The 23,030-nt window shown below is 41.7% G+C and overlaps 1 protein-coding gene across 1 annotated transcript in view; it reads left to right on the forward strand.

Moving 5' to 3' along the window:
- Positions 1-23,030, forward strand: part of ROBO3 (roundabout guidance receptor 3) — a gene marked incomplete at its 5' end in the record, with an annotated part of 230,046 nt that overhangs the window by 155,008 nt on the left and 52,008 nt on the right. The window contains 5 exons of the mRNA XM_081334165.1: positions 6,413-6,570; positions 7,717-7,837; positions 8,673-8,811; positions 15,356-15,483; positions 18,163-18,174. Of these exons, the coding sequence (XP_081190291.1) occupies positions 6,413-6,570; positions 7,717-7,837; positions 8,673-8,811; positions 15,356-15,483; positions 18,163-18,174 (558 nt within the window). The remainder of the gene's footprint in view (positions 1-6,412; positions 6,571-7,716; positions 7,838-8,672; positions 8,812-15,355; positions 15,484-18,162; positions 18,175-23,030) is intronic.

Here is a 23,030-nt window from a genome sequence, read left to right on the forward strand (position 1 = left end):
TCTTGTAGGGTAGGCAAGGCAGGTTGTATGACATGTGTGAGTTCCAGCACCTTTTTCTTTTACAAAAAAAGCACTGGTCATAAGTCACTTTTTCCAATGCCATTGTAACTTTGAATGGTCACTAAAGGAAGTGTTGTAAGTTGGGGGCTACCCGTATATTATATTAGAATGGAAATTAGCTTTTTGGTCTTTCATTTGTCTGGTGACAGAAAGGGAGTAAAATGCTACAGCACGTGTATTGCATTCAGAGCATGATTGATCCTGTCCATTATGTCTCTGATTAAAAGGATCACCTGTGAGAGAAAAGACCTTGAAGGTTTTTTTGCCAGTTAAAGTGTATCATGAGCAAACACATAGCATATTACAGAAAATTGGATTTTAATAGACATCAGCCCTGGTCAGTATATCCAGGGCTTTCTTAAGTAAAAAAAGACTCTAGAAAGAGTACAGAGAAGAGCAACGAAGATGATCAGGGGACTGGAGGCTAAAACATACAAAGAATGGTTGCTGGAATTGGGTATGTCTAGTTTGTTGAGGAGAAGGACGAGGGGTGACATAATAGCAGTGTTCCAATATCTCAGGGGCTGCCAGAAAGAAGAGGGAGTCAAGCTATTCTCCAAAGCGCCTGAAGGCAGGACAAGAAGCAACGGGTGGGAACTAACCAAAGAGAGAAGCAACCTAGAACTAAGGAGAAATTTTATGACAGTGAGAAGAATTAATCAGTAGAACAACCTGCCTCCGGAAATTGTTGAATGCTGCAACACTGGAAGTTTTTAAGAAGAAACTTATCTGATTGAGTGTAGTATAGTTTATCAGCTCAGCATCTTGTCCGAATTCTTAAGACCATGTCATTTCTTTGTGTCAGTTTTGGCTTCACAGAGAATCTGCACTTTCTCCCTTCTGAACACTTTCCCGGCACAATTTTCTGCTAGGAAAGAAAGTTGACCAACGATTGGACCATTCCTATTCTAAAGACCACTTAGTAGTAATGATGGCAATGTAAGTTGTAACTAATTGCTGGCACATGGTGCTTCTGCTGCTATGCAAGATCTGGGAACCCATGACCTCAAGGGACGTGTTGCTTAACTAATATTGTAAGCATTTTACTACGTCGCTGCGTCCAGTTCCCTCCAAAGGCATCCTTTTTGACAAAGCTCTTGGGTTGTAGGCATAAATATTTAATAAGCAATATATCTGTATTTTATTGCTCATTACCAGCAAGATTATTTCAGTATATTACACTTAGGTATGAATATTTATGTGTATTACTCGGCTCAAAGTTAAATGGCTTATTGACACTCCATTAATGCCTAGTAAGCATACTCTTCCCCCCCCTCCTTCTCCTCCTTCTTCCTCCCTTCTTTTAAAGTGTTGAAGGACAAAAGAAATATTTCAAAAAGTAGACAAAATCCTGGCACTTTTCTCCCTCCTCTTTCTCTTGTTGTAGAGTTGGGATGAAGCAAAGGTCAGTATAGGGCATTTTGTGTATCTTTTTGTGTATCTTTTTTCAGCCTTAATAGTGTGGTATAGGAGGCAAATTGGTGTTCCAAAAGTTACAAGGACCGGACAAAATCTGCTTCTCAAAGTAACTCAATCCAGGTCTTCCAGAAAACCTACCATTGTAGCCTGAAAACCAAGGGCTTCTTGTATAAAAATCGATATTTGTCGGCACAGTGTTATTGAATGTGGAAGTTTCATCTATTTGTTTGGCTAACAGTTGTTGCTAGATCTCTCCACACAGACTCTGTGAGACAGTGGAGGATGGGGAAGGGGGGGGGCTGGTCCATGGGCTTGTGAAGAGTTGGTCATGACTTAGTGACTGAACAAGCAACAACAAATCCACAATGAATTTATGTAGCTCTATTTCAAAAAGTATCTAAACTATGAGTATGGTAAACTATGGGTAAAGGAGTTGTAAGTAGCACACAACAACAGTTTGAGAGAGGGCTAAATAAATAAATAAATAAATAAATTTAAATAAATTAAAATAAATAAATAAATAAATAAATGATGACAAAGCTCGGGAGGGTCTTTAAAAAATAAATAGTCCTCTTCTGCTTTGCATCTGATAATTAATGGGAGAGTGTGCTTCAACTGCCTGGTACAATGAAATCTTTCACATTTCAGTTTTCTAGTTGGTTATTGACTCTAGACAATTTGTTTGATTGTGTAACATCAAGTTGGTGTCGACCCTTAGCAACCGTATGGCAAGAGTTTCACAAGGAGGATCCTGTGCCCAACCTGGTCCTTCAGATCTTCCAGTGGTGTCCCCATCACTACTATAACCGAGTCCATTCTTTTTTGCAACTTGGGCAAGCAGGCTAGGGAATTCTGGGAGTTGAAAGTCCATACATCTTAAAGTTGTTGAGGTTGAAAAACATGGCTTTAGACACTTGCTGCTAATTCCAACCAACTGGCTTGGCCTCCTCCTATTTTCAAGGGATCATTTCCCCAGAGGCCTTGGGAGCAGTACATGGATGAATAGCCATGTGTGTATCCAAAGCACGAGGCGAACCCTCTGGAATCATAAAGTCAGGCAAAATGAAATGTTGTTCTTGCTGTTGCTCTTTTGCTGGCTGCAGCTACTCTGGTGTGTTTTACAAGTCCAGGAAATCTCTGCAATGCCATAAATAGCCTCTGACAGGCAGTTGTGCAATAAAGCCTTGACATTTCCCTGTAATGGTTATAAAATACTGAATTATTTTGGCAAGCAGCGGCTGATTAAGAAACAACTCAGAGAAGGAATAATTAGTTGTGCAGTGGTAAATACATGAGGCAGCCTAAGGGGCAGTGAATTTGTGGGGTGGGTGCTTAATAATTCAGATGAAGCAGAAAGAGGCTGAAGAAAAAAGCCCAGACTTCATCTGTGAAAAGGCGCAACGGCTGCCTGCTTTTATTTGATCCGCCAGTTGTCATGAGGTGCTGGTCCTTCTAAATCTTGATGATGGTGCTTTCCTTTTTAATGTCTTCCATATCTCTTCCATTGCCTTCCAAATTGACCTATTCATAATGCAGAGTTTTGAGATTCTGTTTTGGGAATAGATTCAGAGCAAGGATGCTGGCAACACATCCTCAATTTATGAGGAGGCTTGGTGACCATCTCAAAAGGAGCCCCCCCCCATTTTTTCCTCTCTCATCACTGCTAAGACTTTTACAACCATAGGACACAGGCTTTTTATCCAACCAACTGGTGTGTGTGTGTGTGTGTGCGCGCGCGCGTGTGTGTGCGCGCATGCACATGCATGAATGCGTGAGAAACCTTCAAATCAACCCCTTCTGCGAAACAGTGAGGAAATTTCTGTTGCTTTGCAGATCCCTCCCATCTACCCCCCTGGAATATTTAGGAGAAAATAATGCAGCATCTCCCATTCCTTTGGTCTAAGAACCACTAATCTAGTATTCTTATTTATTTATTTATTTATTTGATTTGTATACCGCCCTTCTCCCTAAGGACTCAGTGCGGTGAACAGTGAACATAAATAACAGAATGCACAAATAGTTATCTTACTCTTAATTTAGACACCGCTATTTTATAAATGTTGCATTAGAGTAAAATTAATCTGCATGGGGAATATATTCACCAATGTACTGACAGTTCCATTCTCAGATCACCCAATGTACACAATGACTGGCCCTACTGATACTATTATCCCTTTTGGGAAAATGTATTTTCCCATCCCCTTCCTTCCTGGACTGCCAAACACAGTGAGTTTCAAAGTGTTGGTATTTGCAGCTTCAGGTATGAAAGATGCGTATGACTTTTATAAGAAGGAGGATGGCCCTTGATACAAATTGAAACAGACTAAAAGGGATTAAGATGGGGTCCTGATGAAATCAGCCTGCAAAATTGACTGGAGCCTAGAAACTGAGAGGGGCTGTAGATGTCCTTATCTCTGCTTCCAAAGATGTTGGCAATTAGGAAAGAATTGCTTTCTCTTCTTGAATTGTTTGACATCATTCTTAGATGGCAGGGTTGAAAGGATCGTGTTTGGAGCCTAAGCATATTCTCAAATGGACCATTGGATTGCAAGACCAAAAGTTTATTCTTCCAAGCTTTTGGGGTTGCATTGGAGCCCATCATCAGGGAATTTCTCTCTCTCCGGAATACTTGCACTGGGCTGTTCTACACATTGCATTTATATGGTGCCTGGTTGTGTGTGGCTTTTAGAGTGTTAATTAGGGTGTTGATGTTCAACTATTAAGTCATTAGTTGTTGTTTCCTTGTGCTGCTGCAGCCTCGGCTCCTAAGTACTTGGTAAGCTGGTGGTAAATCAACACTCCTATTGACTGACAAGGGACTTGTTTCCCAGGCTTCAATCATTTCTCTGGCTATTTTTGTCCCTGCTCAACCAGCAATCTTGGTAGCTCTGAAATTGAATGCCTTGTCCTTGTTCATTGCAATTTGCAGCTACCAATGAGTTCAGGTCTCCTCGTCTAACCATTTGCTCATCTCGCAATCTGGTAGTTAACTTCCTCCCCATCTCTCCTACATAGTCACAGGGGCAATCCACACAGGGAATCCAGTAGATTACATTAGAAGTTTCTTTCACCTGTCTTTGTAGTGCATGAGGACCATTGGATCCCACATCCCTCCCTACGTTTCTTGCCATAATGAAATGTGTGCCTTAAGTTCACGCTAGTGATAACTAATGCAGATATTTCCTTCTCTCTTTCCCATGCAATTAAGATTTGGAACCCTACTGCTGCTTTGATACCTTACATGCCAAAAAGCTCCCCACATAGAGCTCCTTGCCTCAGGCAAGCAGGTTTGCCCTGGGGAAGGCGATTTTCAGTCTCTATTCAGGATTTTTGCAAGCCACATTTGCTTTGGGGGGAAAAAAAGTGTCCAAAGAGATTACGCGTGCTTAGGAAAATTGCCATATTGCATTTGGCAAAGGTGAGGCGTGTTTTGCTTGCAAACTCTTGTGCATCCCTTTAGGCCATATGGCAAAGCTGGCCCTATTGGGGCATACAGCAGATAGCAGAGGGAGCAGCTGTTAAGTCGAGTGCTGCTTCCGGCGTGGGAGTTGTTAGTTCCTGATGCCCTTAAAGCTGAGTCCGGATAGCAGCGAGGAAATGAGGTGGAGGGAGGTTTGAAATACCACAGTGACGGAAAGCATTGGGGTCAGCTCTTTGCAATAGGACAGGAAGGCCTGTTTTGGTGGAGAGATTTGGGGGGGGGAAAGCCCTTTCAACTAAAGCCACTTCTTGCTTTCTCAAAAGTTATAATTTGCTGGCTGTTTGGATCGTTGGAGATGCCTATAAACTCCCCCCACCACCACCATGCGGTACTTTTTAAAGGATGCTTCATGCTGTCTTATTTGAGAAAAAGGACATCTCTAAGGATGCAAAACAGAATTGTCTTCACGTGTTTACTTGGCTGCTAGTCTCTAGTCGTATCCCTTCTGAAGGGACCCAAAGGAGCTTTTTCAAAAGGCAGCTGGACTTTCTTTGTGTTTTTCTCTCTCAAAGACTTCTCATCCAAGGAGCATAGGAGCTTTTGCCCAGGTTCGCCTGGTGCGCCAGTTGCGGCCCTACCTGGACCGAGATGCCCTATGCACAGTCACTCATGTGCTTGTGACCTCCCGGTTAGACTACTGCAATGCTCTCTACATGGGGCTGCCCTTGAGGACCACTCGGAGGCTTCAGCTGGTGCAGAATGCAGCCGCGCGAGTTGTGATGGGGGTCTCCCGATACTCCCATGTAACACCTCTACTCCGCGAGCTGCATTGGCTTCCGGTTGCCCTCCGGGTGGGATTCAAGGTGCTGGTGATGACCTATAAAGCCCTAAATGGCTTGGGTCTGGGATATTTGAGGGAACACCTGCTGCCGGCATCAAGCTCCCTTCGTCCTGTACGCTCCCAAGGGGAGGGCCTTCTCAGGGTGCCAGCGGTAAAAGACTGCCGGCAGATAACACCCAGGGGGAGGGCCTTCTCTGTGGGTGTGCCTGCCCTCTGGAACCAGCTGCCCATGGAGCTTAGGACTGCCCCCGACCTTCGCTCATTTCGCTGGGACCTGAAGACCTGGCTCTTCGAGCTTTCCGGCCCAGGCTGAGAGTTTTAATTGGGGTTTTTATATTTTTTCAGGGATTGAATTTAATCTTTTTAAATTGTTTTTTAACTTTTGTATTGATGTTTTTAATCACCTTGTAAACCGCTCTGAGTCCTACGGGAAAGGGCAGTATATAAATTCAAAAAAATTCAAAAAAATTCAAAATTCATCATCAGTTCTGATTGAATGGTGGGGAATGCTTCTTGGATGAGAAGCAAAATGCCTTCGAGAGAACAAAAATACAGAAAAGTCCAGTTGCCTTTTGAAAAAAAAAGCACCTTTGGGACGACCATGACCTGGATGACTGAGGATCTCCATAGATACTTCTGAAGGGCATTCACAGCCTTCCTTTTCCTTTCAGTCTTAAGAGATGACTTCCGTCAGACTCCCAGTGATGTGATAGTAGCAGCTGGTGAGCCAGCAGTGATGGAATGCATCCCACCAAGAGGCCATCCGGAGCCCACTATATCCTGGAAGAAGAACAGCATCCGCATCAGTGACAAGGAGGAGCGCATCACGGTGAGATTGGGAATCTCTGCTTTTTGTGCACACGTGGCATGTCAGGATTGGGGGGAAAAATAAGGAAATGCCTTGGATTAGAACTTCTAGGCAAGGATAAACAGCTTCTGGTCAATAGGCCAAGTTGACTTGTTCATCTTCTGGCCCAGGACACCCATTACTGAGCTATCCTTCTTCCTAATCAACTAACTTCCCACCACAGTGGTAGGTAAACTGTTTATTGGAGGATTAATAGCATTCTGATGTCCACGTATGGGATGAAGAAACAGGTCCCATGGAAACAATGTTTTTTTAAGGCTTTGGCTGTGTTGTCTTTCACCCTCTTTTCATCACATGGAAGGAAACAGTAAAAGAGGAATAAAGGGACAGGTATGGGGAAGGTGAAACCCTCAGTTTGTCCCTGGAGGTATTAACTCAAGTTGTGCCATCGTAGTTTCCCTTTGGGTGGAAAAATAATAAATGTGGAAAGGAAATCACTACTTCTCAGCCTGCTCTGTGGAAACTAGGAGGTCTTAAAACATGGCTGTGCGATGACTACCTCTTTCCCAACTAGCACGCTCTGGTCCTTTTCATCAGACCATGTTATCTTGTTGGATCCCAGAGTTGTGGCTTCTTGGTGGCAATGCCTGCCCTATAGAAGAACATCAATCAGGAAATCCAGATGGGCCCAATGCTGTTGTTTTTCTGCAGCATTTCAAAGACCTGACTGTATCCCTAGACATTTGGACCAGGAATCTTTTCTTTTGGGTGGGGAGTCAGTGGTGGGATTCAGCCTGTTCACACCACTTCGGCAGAACCGGTAGCTAATTTTTTGTTGCCTAGGCCCAGAATGGGCCTGTGTGGAAGCGCCATCCACACAAAGAGAACCGGTTGTTCACATATTTGAATTCCACCACTGTGGGGAGTTTACTGTTTTAACCTTGGGTGTTTCATCTTGTGGGTTTTGTTTTTGTCTCTGTAGGCCACTCAGAATAAATAAATAGTAAATAAATCACCCAAGATTATATGATAATGGCATCAAAAGATAAGTCTGATCACCACTCATGACATACAGGCAAGGCCAGAGTCCCATTCTCGATCAAAACATAGGCTAGAAACGGTCTGTGGATGGAGATCTTAGAGCCCTTTCTTGACCTTCTTTCTTAGATCCGAGGTGGGAAGCTGATGATGTCCAACACAAGAAAGAGTGATGCTGGAATGTACATCTGTGTGGCCACCAATATGGTAGGCGAACGGGATAGCGAACCTGCAGAACTGGTGGTGTTTGGTACGTAGAAGCAGAGTTCTGGTGGACTCTACTGGAGCAGAGGAACACATTGAGTTTCCTTGGGCCCATCTAGATGAGACCATGGAACAACTATATTTAAAAATAGTTTAGAAGTTGTAGGGATAGAAACGTGGGAAATGAAAGAGGATAATTCTTTTTACAATCTGTAGGATTAATCGGTGGGGCTATCACCAAAATTGGGTTGAGCCGCATTTTCAATCTTTTTTTTCAATTTTCTTTTTTTTCCCCGGATTTCCACCTCCCCCCTTCCCCACCCCCCACCCCCCGTAATCTATTGGGCCACAGGAGAGGAGTCAGATTTACAAGATGAGCACTGGGACTGTGCAAAGATTCACTCAAATCACCTTCTTGATCAAACTGGTAAATCCAGTTGATCTGTTGAATCAGCTGCTTTGAGATTGATTTGACGCACATTTGTGCAAGTCCAACTCTATCTCCCCCCCCCCCAAATTGAATGAATGACTGAAATCAATTTGATTCAGTGCCTCAAAGGGATGGTTTGAATTGAATTGACTCAACTCATCCCATTACATTAAGGGTTTGAATCCAGTCATGGGTGATTAGGAAATTAAGTTGAGGTAACCCCAGGCCCATTAGTTATTCACTGTCTCCTGCTCAAATTATTTTTCCCAGTGCTGAAAACATGCCTTAGTTATCTCTTTTTCTTTCTCCTAGTGTCAATCGCATCTGCTTTAATTATAATAGAGAGAGCCAAACTGAGCTTCTGAGATCTCAACACTAGTTCCAAAATAATATGTGTCTCTATATCCTGTTCTTGTCCTTTGCTTTTGGAAACACTTTATGATCCTGACAGAACGTCCCACTTTCATCAAGAGGCCCATAAACCAGGTGGTCCTGGCCGAAGACACTGTGAATTTCCACTGTGAGGTGCAGGGAGACCCAGTGCCAACATCCCGGTGGCGAAAAGAAGAAGGAGAACTTCCTCGAGGGAGGTAAGTGACAACTGCAAGCTCTCCGTTCATCCTTAGGATTCTTCCTGTAGAACAGAACAGAACAGAACAGAACAGAACAGAATAGAATAGAATTAGAAGAATGGAATATGGAATGGAATGGAATGGAATGGAATGGAATGGAATGGAATGGAATGGAATGGAATGGAATAGAATAGAATAGAATAGAATAGAATAGAATAGAATAGAATAGAATAGAATAGAATAGAATAGAATAGAATAGAATAGAATAGAATAGAATATAGGAATCAAGAATAGAATAGAATAGAATAGAATAGAATAGAATAGAATAGAATAGAATAGAATAGAATAGAATAGAATAGAATAGAATAGAATAGAATAGAATAGAATAGGACAGAACAGAATAGAACAGAATAGAATAGAATATAGGAATGAAGAATAGAATAGAATAGAATAGAATAGAATAGAATAGAATAGAATAGAATAGAATAGAATAGAATAGAATAGAATAGAATAGAATAGAATAGAATAGAACAGAATAGAACAGAATAGAATATAGGAATGAAGAATAGAATAGAATAGAATAGAATAGAATAGAATAGAATAGAATAGAATAGAATAGAATAGAATAGAATAGAATAGAATAGAATAGAATAGAATAGAATAGAACAGAATAGAACAGAATAGAACAGAATAGAATAGAATATAGGAATGAAGAATAGAATAGAACAGAATAGAATAGAATAGAATAGAATAGAATAGAATAGAATAGAATAGAATAGAATAGAATAGAATAGAATAGAACAGAATAGAACAGAATAGAATAGAATATAGGAATGAAGAATAGAATAGAATAGAATAGAATAGAATAGAATAGAATAGAATAGAATAGAATAGAATAGAATAGAATAGAATAGAGCAGAGCAGAGCAGAGCAGAGCAGAGCAGAGCATAGTAGAATAACAGAGTTGGAAGGCAGGAAACCCCCTGCTCAGGCAGGTTGAACTGTGGAGTCCTTGTTCCCTTTGAGCTTGTTGTTTTCTTGCAGACGTTTCATTACCCAAGTAAGTACGGTAATATCTTCAGTGCTAGAAGGGTGTGGGGTTTGTTCTCTCTTTATATATAATGGTTTGTCCTGTTAGTGTTGGTAGAAGTGTTGCTTTTTTCTTCTGGTAGTTTCTTGATTGGGGTATTGTTTACTGCTGGATTGCTGGTCTGGTATTAATCCTGATGTCAGTCCCTGTTTATGTGGGTATTGATTGCTAGAGAGGAAGTCTTTGGGTTGTTTTTTTTTGTTTGTTTGTTTCCATTTTAGCTTTTTGGTTGTCTCTTTTGAATGGTGTGTAAAGGTTGTTTATCACTTCCTGTGCTGAAATCTGTCTTGTCATCCCCCCACCCCCGCCCCAGCAAAAGAGCTTACTGTTTTTCTACTGTATTGTGCCACTGTTTGAACTGTTCTGATTTCTGTTTTCCATTGATGGCTTTTTGAGCAGAGCTGATCATTGGGAATAGGGGAAAGGTTTCTTGTGCTGTTTGTTTTGCTTTGTTATCAGTCTTTCTGTCATTCGAAGCCTCCCTGGCTGGATGTAATGTTATGTGGGGATGATCATGGGAAACACGAGAAAGAATTGCAAACTAGGCTCGTGTCCCGTAAAGTTATCTCAGCCCAGAGAGGGAAAAGGGCTGTGGGAAGCATTTCGAAAGGAACTCATCCTAGTTTCCTGGAAAGTAAAAAAGTAAAGGAAGGGAGAAATGTGCTCAGACATGCAAGATTCTGTTATTGTTCTTTATCTGACATTAAAGGTAGCATTAGTATTCATGGTTTGTGCTTCGTGTATGAACTACCTTGAAAGTCTGCACTTCCCAAACTCAAAAAGATATAGGAAGAATTCCCTAACAAGGCTCTTGGGAGTTTAATGGGAGAAATCATGGAGCCTGTGGGCTGCTGGAGGGAAGATTATACAACGAACAAGAGGATCCTCGTGAATACCTATGAGCGCCATGTAACTAAGCAAACTTTAGGAACGCCTTCAACTAGAATTATTCAACGACTATTCCCCCCCCCCTCTTTCTTTAAAAAAATTAGAAGCAAATTCATCAAATCTTCAATAGGAATCGATAGGAAAAATTGCAGGAGAACTTGCAAGGATTGCAGTAGATGGCTTTTTCCCTTAGTGCTTATCAACAGATAAGCCCATCATTTCCCCAGTTGTAAAAGGAAAGAGCCATCCGCCTCCTTTGCATGTTAAAATGACAAGTGCAAGAAACGACAAGCAGTAGCAATAATGGCTGACAACCCTTTGCTGATTCGAAGGAAGCCTTCTTTTGCCATGCTGCAGAGTTTGAAAAGGTCAGTCGATTACTGTCAAAGTGTTAGTGTTGAAATGGGACCATTGTTCAGATATCCTTGTCTTGATTCCAGGGTGACAAAGAGCTTAATCCCCTGGATAATCAGGCATGAGGCACAACAGAGTTGACAGTAAATATCATTACGGGCAATTGCACTAGTTGCTGTACAGTTAAAGGAAGCTATTTTTCCCCCTTCTGAATGCACTAATAAGAAGATGGAACACATTTCTGAAGACGGGGAATGGAAAATAGATTTAATGATGAGAAGGAAGAATAGGTTTCATGTATAGGAACATAGAAAGTCACTGAATGTGATTAAAACAAATAACACAGTATAGAGATAACTTGATTTTTCACGCAACCACGAATTCAAAGGAAGATGATTAATAAGAATAATTGTGCAGAATTTGCTCTCTAGCCTTATTTTTTTCCCCTCATTATTCCTGGAAGCAGTGGAGCATGTAGCTCCCATGTATAAGAAGAAGCACATCTAATATAGTAGAAGCACATCCAGTTGCTTAGTAGAACAGGCCATCCTTTGTATGTACCAGACCTGGCATGGAGCTAGTCTTCCAGAACTGACCTGCAGAGTTATAGCTTGGAAGCAGCTGTATAGAGTTGGGCTGTACATTCATAAAGTCCACAATTCAATATCTGGTATTTACTTCAAATGATCTTTGATAAACTGGGTTTTAGGAATAAACTGGGCTGAGATCTTGAGGAGTAAGTCCAGTCAGTGACGATCATTCTTAGAGCTGTAAGAAAAGTTGGTAACTGCACTCATTGTAAATGCAAACCATTGTTTTTAGAAGGTCCCAGAGAAAGGAAACAGAGAAAGATATCTCAACTACAAAAAGATGAGAGAAGTTCATTGTCCAAAATGCAAAAGTCTTGTTCTCCAAACATCAAATACTTTAGCACTCCGCTTCTGTCAATCTGGGAAGATTTACTTGTCTTTTCTGCAAGCATTTTGCTTAGGGTAAGATCGGTACCAGAACAATTCCAAAAATAAAAGTTTGTTCTACTGCTGAGAGAATATTTTGCTCCTGAGGGGAAAAAGAAAAAAAGAACAACTTGGCAGACAGAACCAGGGTTTTTTATTTTTAAATCTAGAGCTCTTGAGGCCTCAGGAGACCTTCACAGTTTTTCTGTGCTGGTAGGAGAAGACAATGCAGATGATACCACTCTAATGGCAGAAAGTGAAGAGGAACTAAAGAGCCTCTTGTTGCGAGTGAAGAAGGAGAGTGCAAAAGTTGGGTTGAAACTAAACATTAAGAAAACCAAGATCATGGCATCCGGCCCTCTTAATTCCTGGCAAATAGATGGGGAAGAAATGGAGGTAGTGACAGATTTTATTTTCCTGGGCTCCAAGATCACTGCAGATGGGGACTGTAGTCAAGAAATTAAAAGACGCTTGCTCCTAGGGAGGAAAGCCATGGCAAATCTAGACAGCACACTAAAAAGCAGAGACATCACCCTGTCAACAAAAGTGCGTATAGTCAAGGCTATGGTCTTCCCAGTTGCAATGTATGGCAGTGAAAGTTGGACCATAAGAAAGGCTGAGCGCAAAAGAATTGAGGCCTTTGAACTCTGGTGCTGGAGAAGACTCCTGCGAGTCCCTTGGACTGCAAGGCGATCAAACCGGTCAGTCCTAGAGGAGATCAACCCTGACTGCTCTTTAGAAGGCCAGATCCTGAAGCTAAAACTCAAATACTTTGGCCACCTAATGAGGAGGAAGGACTCACTGGAGAAGAGCCTAATGCTGGGAAAGATTGAGGGCAATAGAAGAAGGGGACGACAGAGAATGAGGTGGCTGGATGGAGTCACTGAAGCAGTAGGCGTGAGCTTAACTGGACTCCAGAAGATGGTAGAGGACAGGAAGGCCTGGAGGAACATTGTCCATAGGGTCGCGATGGGTCGGACACGACTTCGCAACTAACAACAACAGGAGAAGACATTCAGAAAATCAACCTCCTAAATGATATTGTGTTATATTGACTGATACTGCCACTTCTGTAATGAGTTTAAAATGTGAGTGTAATGGAAATGAAATGTTGGTATGCTGAGAAATGAATTTGATACTAGGCTGTTTATTGTAATGATAGCTGCTCTGGGATCATCTATCAATCTGTCTGTCTGTCTGTCTGTCTGTCTGTCTGTCTGTCTGTCTGTCTGTCTGTCTGTCTATCTATCTATCTAATATTACCTCTACTACAAGCCCTTGTTTTACATGCTGAAGCCCCTCATTTAAAAGTGGTTTGAGGGACAACTTACTACTAGGCCAGCCTGTTATCCTTTTTTGGAAAAAAAAATATTGAAAAAATTTACAGAATAGAAACGTGTAAAGGAAAAAATAATAATAAAGCAAAGTCAGAGCAAAGTGGTAAGAAAAGAATAAAGGAAAGAGAAAGAGAAAAAAAGAAAGACAAGATATAAAATAACAACAACTTTATTGTCACTTTGAATGTACACCAATCAGCATACATCAAAATGAAATTTCATTGCATACAGCTCTCAGTGGGTCACCATCCCTGATATACACTCCTTGTCTGTGGCCAGCTCAAGTTTCAGATCGTCCATTTTAGTCTCTAGGGAGCGAACGATGGCAAACAGGACAGATGGAAATGGGGCTCCAGGTGGATTAGACCTCAAATTAGCTGGTATTCCTGCACGAAAACCTTGCCTCCTTTTCTTTTTCTGATCCTGACTCTTCCACCTTTTCCTTAAAGAGGCCTTGCTTCTTTTCACCCCTGGAGCATTCAAAGTCCAGCCCGCTTTGCATGCTCCACTTTTTTTTAATTCCTGCTCATTTCACTTGACAATTAGTAGCTCAGATTCTTGTAGAGCACTTGACAGTTCTCTAATGAAACAGATCAAGTTTGCCATACCTGCAGATTCTGTCATCTTCACCTATCATTTCTCCATTGCGGGTATTCCAGTGTCTTTCCATCTTTATACATATGGTCTGGAATGCAGCAGTTTGGTACTCTTGGGGTAGATTCAGGCATTGTACCGAATTATAATGCAGATTGGTGAATTTTGCTTGAATACTTAATACTTTATTTATTCAGTTTATATCCAAAAGAAAGTCACCCGAAACAAGCTGTTCAGATTTCTAAATACAGGATCACGGTTAAGGGCATTGTGTGAATCCAGATCACAGTAGCTTCTTTCAGAAATTAACCCTGGCCATTGATATTATGTCATCAGTATGCTGATGACACCCAGCTTTTCATCTCGACCCCAAACCACACCAGTGATGCCCTCGACGTGATGTCCCGTTGCCTGGAAGTGGTCCGGGTCTGGATGGGGAGAAACAGGCTTCAACTCAACCCGGACAAGACTGAATGGCTGTACATACCGGCATGTCAGGAAATTCAGATTATTCCATCTCTTAATATTGGGGGCGAGTTATTACCCCCCGTAGATAAGGCTCGCAATCTGGGTGTCCTCTTAGATTCACAGCTCTCCTTAGAAGATCATATAGGAGCTGTGACTAGAGGGGCCTTCGCCCAGGTTCGTCTGGTGCGCCAGTTGCGACCCTATCTGGACCTGGATGCCTTGCGTACAGTCACCCATGCACTTGTGACCTCTCGTCTAGACTACTGCAATGCTCTTTACATGGGGCTGCCCTTGAGAACCACTCGGAAGCTTCAGCTGGTACAGAGTGCAGCTGCACGAGTTCTTTTGGGGGTCTCCCGATACTCCCATATTACACCTCTGCTCCGTGAGCTGCACTGGCTTCCAGTTGCCTTCCGAGTGAAATTCAAGGTGCTGGTGATGACATACAAAGCCCTACATGGCATGGGTCCGGATTACCTACGGGAGCACCTACTGCCGGCGTCAACGTCCCTCCATCCTGTACGTTCCCACAGAGAGGGCCTCCTCAGGGTACCACCGGTCAGAGAATGTTGGCTGGTGACCCCCAGGGGGAGAGCATTCTCGGTGGGTGCACCAATCCTTTGGAACCGCTTACCAACTGAACTCCGGATGGCCCCCGACCTCCGCTCCTTCCGGCGTGATCTAAAAACTTATCTATTCGAACAAGCCGGCCTGGCCTGATGGATTTGGGTTTTAAAATTATTTAACTAATGTATTCTTATTTTATTGCCCTGTACACCGCCCTGAGTCCTTCAGGAGAAAGGCGGTATATAAATCAAATAAATAAATAAATAAATAAATAAATAAATATTATTATTTTTTTCCTTCAAACCAAGATCGGAGATCCAGAATGATAATACCCTGCGCATCAGCCAAGTGAATGCAGAGGATGAGGGGACATATACTTGTGTGGCCGAAAACAGTGTGGGCAAATCTGAAGCTTCAGGATCCCTCAGTGTGCACGGTAAGTATGTGTGAGTGGACTGCAGAGTCTTGGCTGCTACGGTCAAAAAAGTTCAACGTGGATGTGGATCATGCTGTCCCTGTAGCCAAAGCAGCTTTGTTGATGGTTAGCAGTTCTGATCAACCAAGGCAGATATCAAGGGTTGATCAGAACAGAAAGTTTGCAAAGCAGGAACGAGTGTTCACATGCATGCCAAATACTTGGAACCAGAGCTTCCAAACTATACTCAGAACAATCAATGTATTAGTCCAAACTTCCGGAAAGCATCCAATTCATGACAGTTCCAGAAGGCGATCGAGGAACATGTTGCATATGTTTCTTGTACAGCTCCCCCCTTTCCCCACCTCCCTTCAATATAAATTATATGCAGGTAGTTCTAAACTTATGCCTGGTTGCTTAGCAACCATTCAAAGTTAAGCCCGACCCTGAAAAAGTTATCCCAAAGATGCTTTTTTTGGAGGCAACTGGACTTCCTTGTTTTTCATTGAAGATGTTTCGCTTTTCATCCTGGAAGCTTCTTCATTTCTGACTGGATGGTCCTTCCCTGCAAAGGAGCTTCTTGGATGAGGAGTGAAACATCTTTAAAGAAAAACTAGAAAGTCCAGTTAACTCCAAGAAAAACACCTTTGGGGCAACCATGACCTGGATGACTGAGAATCTCCATAGACCTGAAAAAGCTACTTATGACCCAGATGCTCAGCAACCAGCTCAGATTTATGACCATGTGATCACATGACCACAGTTTATGTTTTTGTCCGAACCCAGTGTTTGCTTCCATTTTCCGGTAAAAATGCCCCCTGGCAAACAATGGATCCACTTAACAATTGCAGAATTCACTTAATTATTACTGCAAAAAAAAAAGAGGTCACAGGCACAGGCACAGTCGTATGGTGACCTGCTTTACAACTGTCACAACTTACAACCAAAATTGCAAGCTCAATTGTGGTTGCAAGTTGAAGACTTCTGTATTGTTTTTGCTCCCCTGCCTCAGCTCCCTCTCTCTCTTGCTCTCTTTTGGTTATTTTGCAAACCATAGAGCTGCTTTATGATTATGCTCCTGTAATTTGACAACCAACTGCAAAATAACAAGGTTAGAAGTTTCCAGGTTTTTAAAAAGAAGAATTTAAACAGTTGCATTCAGCTTCTGATAAACACGAAGTAAAGTTTGCTTTATAAAAAAAAAAACATAGGGAAAGGAATTAAATATCCTGGGCTTGTCTCCTCCTAAAACATCTCCTTATCACTGGAATGTCCCGGAGAGCAGCTGGGAAAACACATCCATAGAGGCTAGCCCGGTCATAAAAAGATTGCCTCTACATTTTCTTTGAAGAAATTTGCAGCTACCTAGAAAATTGCTTTCTGCCACACTGTTTGCAGTACTCATTTAACAGAACCAAGCCAACGTTTGAGTAAAAAAACAAACTAAACCTTTGAAATTTACACAGGATACAATTCCTGGCCAGTTGCTAAAGGTTGAAATTGAAACTAAAGAGTCAGCACTTTTTCTCCGTAATAAGCCCGACCTCTAAAACTCACCCTAAAGAGGTAAGCTTTGTAATATTAGGAGGAGAGTCTCAGGGTCTGCATGTCACCCAAAAGAAGGGACACCTTGACCTTCAAATGTTTTGAGTGCATCCGTACTTTCTTATTTATTGCAACGATTTGTATGCTTAGCTTACAATATGAAAACATACAGAGCATAATAATAATAATAATAATAATAATAATAATAATAATAATAATAATAATAATAATAATAATAATAATAATAATGATGATGATGATGATGATGCATATGTAGCTTGCTCTGCTATGGACAGCTACTGTGGTGGAATCTGATGCTGAGTTGGGGGCTCTTTCCCAAGGATCTAAGAGGCAAATCACCCTCAAGTCCATGGTTTGCAGAAAGAGGCCCAGAAAAGATCTTCCCTAAATTTAAATCACAGGATTGATCTGATAGTTATGCGGAGTGTGTTTGGTCTGGTAAGATTAATGTCAGCACAAGGAACCAAGAATGACAGGATGACTTACTCGTAGGGGTTTCTTTATTGCTGCTCGCCCACAGACAGGAATCTTGCCAAATGAAAGCATCTCTGCCTAATGATCAGATCAATGCTGTGAAGGTTTAAGGAGGGTCCCAACTTCTGGGATTGTTTCTGCCAAGGACTCAAGGCTGATTTGCTCCTTAGCTTCTTGGGAAAGAGCCCCTCCCTCCCTCCTCCATCGCAACACCCTATTCCACCACAACTACTGAGGTTCAGAAGCCATGCAGAAAGGGATTGCCTTTGCCCCATTCTTAAATGACCAAATGGGCGCCATCTTGATTTTGGTGGCCAAAGTATTTCACAAAATAGGGGAAGGCCAGCTTGTGGCTCCCAGTCCCCTTAATCTCTCATGGGTGGGATTCCCACCCTACCTTTCTCATTAGATGGTATTGGATGAAGAGATTCCTCCCTGGAGCAAATTGCCTGAAGGTAGAGAAGAGCCAAGTTCTCAAGAGCTTTGTAGGTGAACTGAATCAGAGACCTTCTATTGATCTGGCATCTAGATGGGTGCACCTTTGGCCTCTAATACCTTGATCCTCCAATTCTCTAAGCATTCATGTCCGCCTTATTTAACCAAACGCATCTCATACTTTTTTTTTATTTTTGTTTTTCTCATATGTTCTCTTTGGTCCAGTTGGCCCATTCTGTAAGTATTCATTTCATCACATATCATTGCTGCATGCTGATGTGGGTTAGGGTACATGAATCAGGTTTTTGCATGCTTTTTCTTTCTTTCTTTCAAGCCACCGTGGGAATGGATTGATTTCTGTAAAGGACGGGGTGGACTCTAAATTATTTTTCTTGCTGTGAAAATGAACTAAATGAGTCAGAATCTTTGAAGCAAATTAGAAAATATAATATTGTGGGTACAATCTAGAACACGGGTGTCAAACTCGCCATGTCATGTGACGTATTGCGACGTATCGCAACTTTTTTTGCATTGCCAGAGCTGGGGTGGGCACGGCCTCCGCATGATGCAACCGGCCCACGGGCCAACAGTTTGATACCCCTGATCTAGGACATATTCTTTTAAAAGTCTGTGTCCTAAACATACAGGAGACATAGTCTCATTTTATGTGTGTCATCTGGTCATGCCCTGGTCATGCAATCAATTATATATTTACTTGCTGAGTAATCCCATGATTTCATGGAGATATTCAAGGAAGCGAGTATAATATTACAATCACAGTTCCTTAATTTCTTTGGCATGCCAGAGTTCAACCCTAATCTCACCTGGATCATATTTTCATTATTCTGCTTCTTAAAGTTTGTGGTCTGGGGGTTTAAAAATAAAGAACATGGAATGGTTTCTTCTTACGGAAGGTGGAACAAAGAGGACTACTGGTTCCTAGCAATGGTACAAGCATTAAAATCCTAGCTTGCAAAGAGTGGAGGCAGATGTTTCCCTTCAGAGAGAAAGTACAGAAATAGAATTCACAAAACAAATTTGCTTCCAAAGCAAGCAGTAACTGCATTGCTAAACAATCACATGCATTAAGCTGATCCAATGCTAAAATTAATACTACTCAATTTTCACTGAATATTAGCATATCTTCTTAGATATTTCCATAGCCAGAAAATCAGGGCTGATATGAAATAGGTGATCACCGAGAGTGCATATGATGTCAACTGCATTATCTGCTAAGGCATTTTGGCATTAACAGGGATGTGTGGGTTTGAACATGTAACGATTGAAGGAGGGTGTGACTGCTACCTTCCACTCTCATTTTTATCTGAATTGTCAGGTAAACTCAGATAAAGACTTTGAAAACTCTGGTAAAAAAAAAACTGGACAAACCATTCAAAGTTTTCTATGGGTTATTGTGGTTGCTAAAAGAAAACTAGAAAGCAATTAGGACAAGGTGCCATTGATTAGGACATGTCTGGGCAATTGATTTAAGAGAGAAGGCACCAAGGGAAGTTTTCAGCTTACCGTATTTTTTTTTCTTCTTCAATGTAACAAGATTCATAACAAGATTCTCCTTTATTCTCCTTTGCCTACTAACTACATTTCCTGCTCTCAATTTCCTGCAATGCTAACATTTATGTTTCAACAATTGCTTTCAAGGAGGGGGGTCTTAACATACCGCCAAACTTTTCTCTTCCTGTGTTTTTCAAACCTGGCAACTCTTAAGATGTGTGGACTTCAATTCCCAACACAACTTGATTTAAGATGCACAGACTTCAGTTCTCAGAATTCCCCAGCCACATGCTTTGAGATGCATAGAATTCAACTCCCAGAATTACCCACCAAGCACACTTTAGGTTGTATGGACTTCAGCTCCCAGAATTCCCCAGCCAGCGTGCTTTGAAATGTGTGAACTTCAACTCTAGTGCATGCAACGTAAAGTTGCAAAATCTAAAAAACACTAGCCTGATATATATATATATATATATATATATATATATATATATATATATATATATATATATAGAGAGAGAGAGAGAGAGAGAGAGAGAGAGAGAGAGAGAGAGAGAGACAGCATTGCAAGCTCTTATAAATAAGTTAGAAAAGGAGATTCATGTACAAAAGCAAACATATATTATTTCCTCATATTATGTTCTTTAAGTAGACCTAACATGTCAGCAAGCCAAGGTCAACCAGCATTTGGGGTGTATAGAAGATAGCATTTATCATGAACAACGAGTCATAGTTTTTAGAATAGTGACTGCTCTAAGTTTCAACATAAGCCAATGACTTTGGCTAAATATCAACAGATGATTGACAGGACTTATGAGGTAACATGCATACGTTCATTCAACAGCCCTATGGCTTAGCATGTTGTGCAAGCAGCTTAAAAGATTAATATGCATACAGGGAATTCAACACAGTTTGCAAACTTAGCCGTCTTCTCATAATATTTTCCAGCTATACATTGCAGCTACCCATTTATGTCTGGAACAGAATAGGACTGCCTCTCTTACTTAGTTCTTCCCTCCAAGGCATTTTCACGAAGCATATTTATTAGGAAAGTTTACAGATCGGATTTCAACAAAAGGTTCTCCCAGCAGTTAAAAGAAGAAGAAGAAGAAAAAGAAGTTAACCGATCCATTTCAGTGGCTTTTTAATACGGTATAGCACGGGTGAGCTTCCACAGATGGATATTCCATCCTGAATCAGCCTTTCATTTCGTGCTTTGAGTCTTTGGAGAAGGCAAAAAATATCAACGATGAGGTGAAGAGAACAAGGTTGTTCCTATAGGATAGTCCTAATAACACATTCCTTCCTTCCTTCCTTCCCTCTTTTTCTCCTCCCCGCTTGAATACTAGATTGTAAATCCCTCAAGACAGGAGCTTGCTTGCTGAGAGCCTTGTAAAAATGGTTGCTTTTATTGCACAGTTCGATTTTCCTCAGAACCCATAGCAACAAAGATGATCGGGGGACTGGAGGCTAAAACATATAGGGAACGGTTGCTGGAATTGGGTATGTGTAGTTTAACGAAGAGAAGGGGTGACATGGGAGCAGTCTTCCAATATCTCAGGGGCTGCCACAAAGAAGAGGGAGCCAAGCTATTCTCCAAAGCACCTGACAAGAAGCAACGGATGGAAACTAGTCAAGGAGAGAAGCAACCTAGAACTAAGGAGAAACTTCCCAACAGTTAGAACAATTAACCAGTGGAACAACCTGCCTCCAGAGGTGGTGAATGCTCCAACACTGGACATTTTTAAGAAGAGACTGGACAGTCATTTGCCTGAAATGGTATAGGGTTTCCTGCCTGAGCAGGGGGTTGGACTAGATGACCTCCAAGGTCCCTTCCAACTTCTTCTTCTTCTTCTTCTTCTTCTTCTTCTTCTTCTTCTTCTTCTTCTTCTTCTTCTTCTTCTTCTTCTATTATTATTATTATTATTATTATTATTATTATTATTATTATTATTATTATTATTATTATTATTATTATTATTATTTGCCTGAGAAAAGGTCCTGTGAGCCTGTGAAAATTTTCTTTGGTGAATTTGCACAAGGAAATAAAGATGCGTTTGCTTGCAAATGAAACTGTTGCACTTGGGCTTAAGATGGGCCTGCCAGCCAGCAAGCCTCTGATGTATCTCGGGTTTGCAGATCCCTAACAAGCTAAGTTAAAAACAAGAGTCTTTTGTTGCTTTCGATAGCTTGGATGCTGGTTAGCAAGCTTCCTCCTCAGAAGCCTATTGTTTGGCGCTAATAAATCAGCCTACAACAAAGAGCAAGAGTCCTTGTAGCTGGACAGATAAGAAGCCCAAAGGTGAAGGAAAAATGCTAGAAGAGCGCTGCCCCTCCCCCCTCCATCCTTGGCCGTGCATCTAGCAAGGCAAGTCAATTTCCTGCCTTGGGGATGGAGAGAGCAGAAAGGGGGGGGGAGAGTGCTTGTTTTGCCATCAACTCTTATCTTCATCCTGGATTTGTGGGTAACAGGAACGTTTCCTCAGGCATACCAAACCAATCTTGCCCTTGTTTTATCTTTCCCCTTTGAAGCAAGGAAGTATCAAAAAAAAAAGACAAGGCAGAGCAGTGCTGGGGGGCAACGATGAATTTCTTGAGTCACCAAATCCTTCCCATCATCCAGCTTTGACTGGTCTTTGAAGTAACTGGGGCTGTGGCTGAGTCTGGCTGCATTTATAATTTGGGAAGGGGCTTTCCCAGCAATTATTAACCAAAGAGACAAATTAACAAAAGCTGCCCACCCCCCTTTCTCTTCCATTTGCATTTTTATTTGATTATAAAGCAGGTGGCATCAGCCAGCTCTTGCTCTGAAAGGTCAGAGGTCCTTTAACGTGCATCCAGGCACATGTTGGAGCAAATGGCCCTTGACCAGCCAGCCACCCCTGGTTGCAACATCCTGAGATTGCTGATTTCTGCTGTGCCAACAGAAAGCTACCAATAGAAAGGGTCATCCTAGTTTCACAAATACATCCTCACCCATTGATTGCTTGAGAATTGGTTGTGGGGACAAAGGCTGACCTTCAACGAAATGCTGGTGCGTCCTTTGTGTTACCACCCAGCCTCTCCTCCAAGATTTACGATCCTCAAGACAAGAGGCTGCTTCTCAATGCTCTGAGGAGCGAAATATAACCCAGAGGCTCAAGTTATAAAAACTGCAGACTGTTGCATCAGTAGGATTTGACCCCAGGCCTTTGATGGTTGAGGGGCGATTGGGTTACCTGCCATGATCCCTCCATGCATTCAGATGTCAGGATGATAAAATCAAGACAGGAAATATCCCAAACACCTGAGTGCCCCCAGGCGCTCATAAAATCTTAAGCGGGCAACTTCAAACTATAATTTTTCCTACCCCAGTTTTGTGGAATAAGATGTCAAAACAACTGGCAATTAGTAAGGAATATTGCATTTTTAATGCTTTAAAAATATGATTGGTGTGAGCTTCATTACCACTGAATCTGAATAGCTTTTGTAGAGTTCTCTTCCCTGCTATTTTTCTCCCTGTTTTGTTACATCTAGAGGAAGGGCATACAACTGTGCCCCAGAGTCAAATGGACACCCCCCAATGCATGACCATGATGATA

Source organism: Vipera berus, assembly GCF_964194415.1.
Source record: "Vipera berus genome assembly, chromosome: 8".
NCBI lineage: Eukaryota > Metazoa > Chordata > Lepidosauria > Squamata > Viperidae > Vipera > Vipera berus.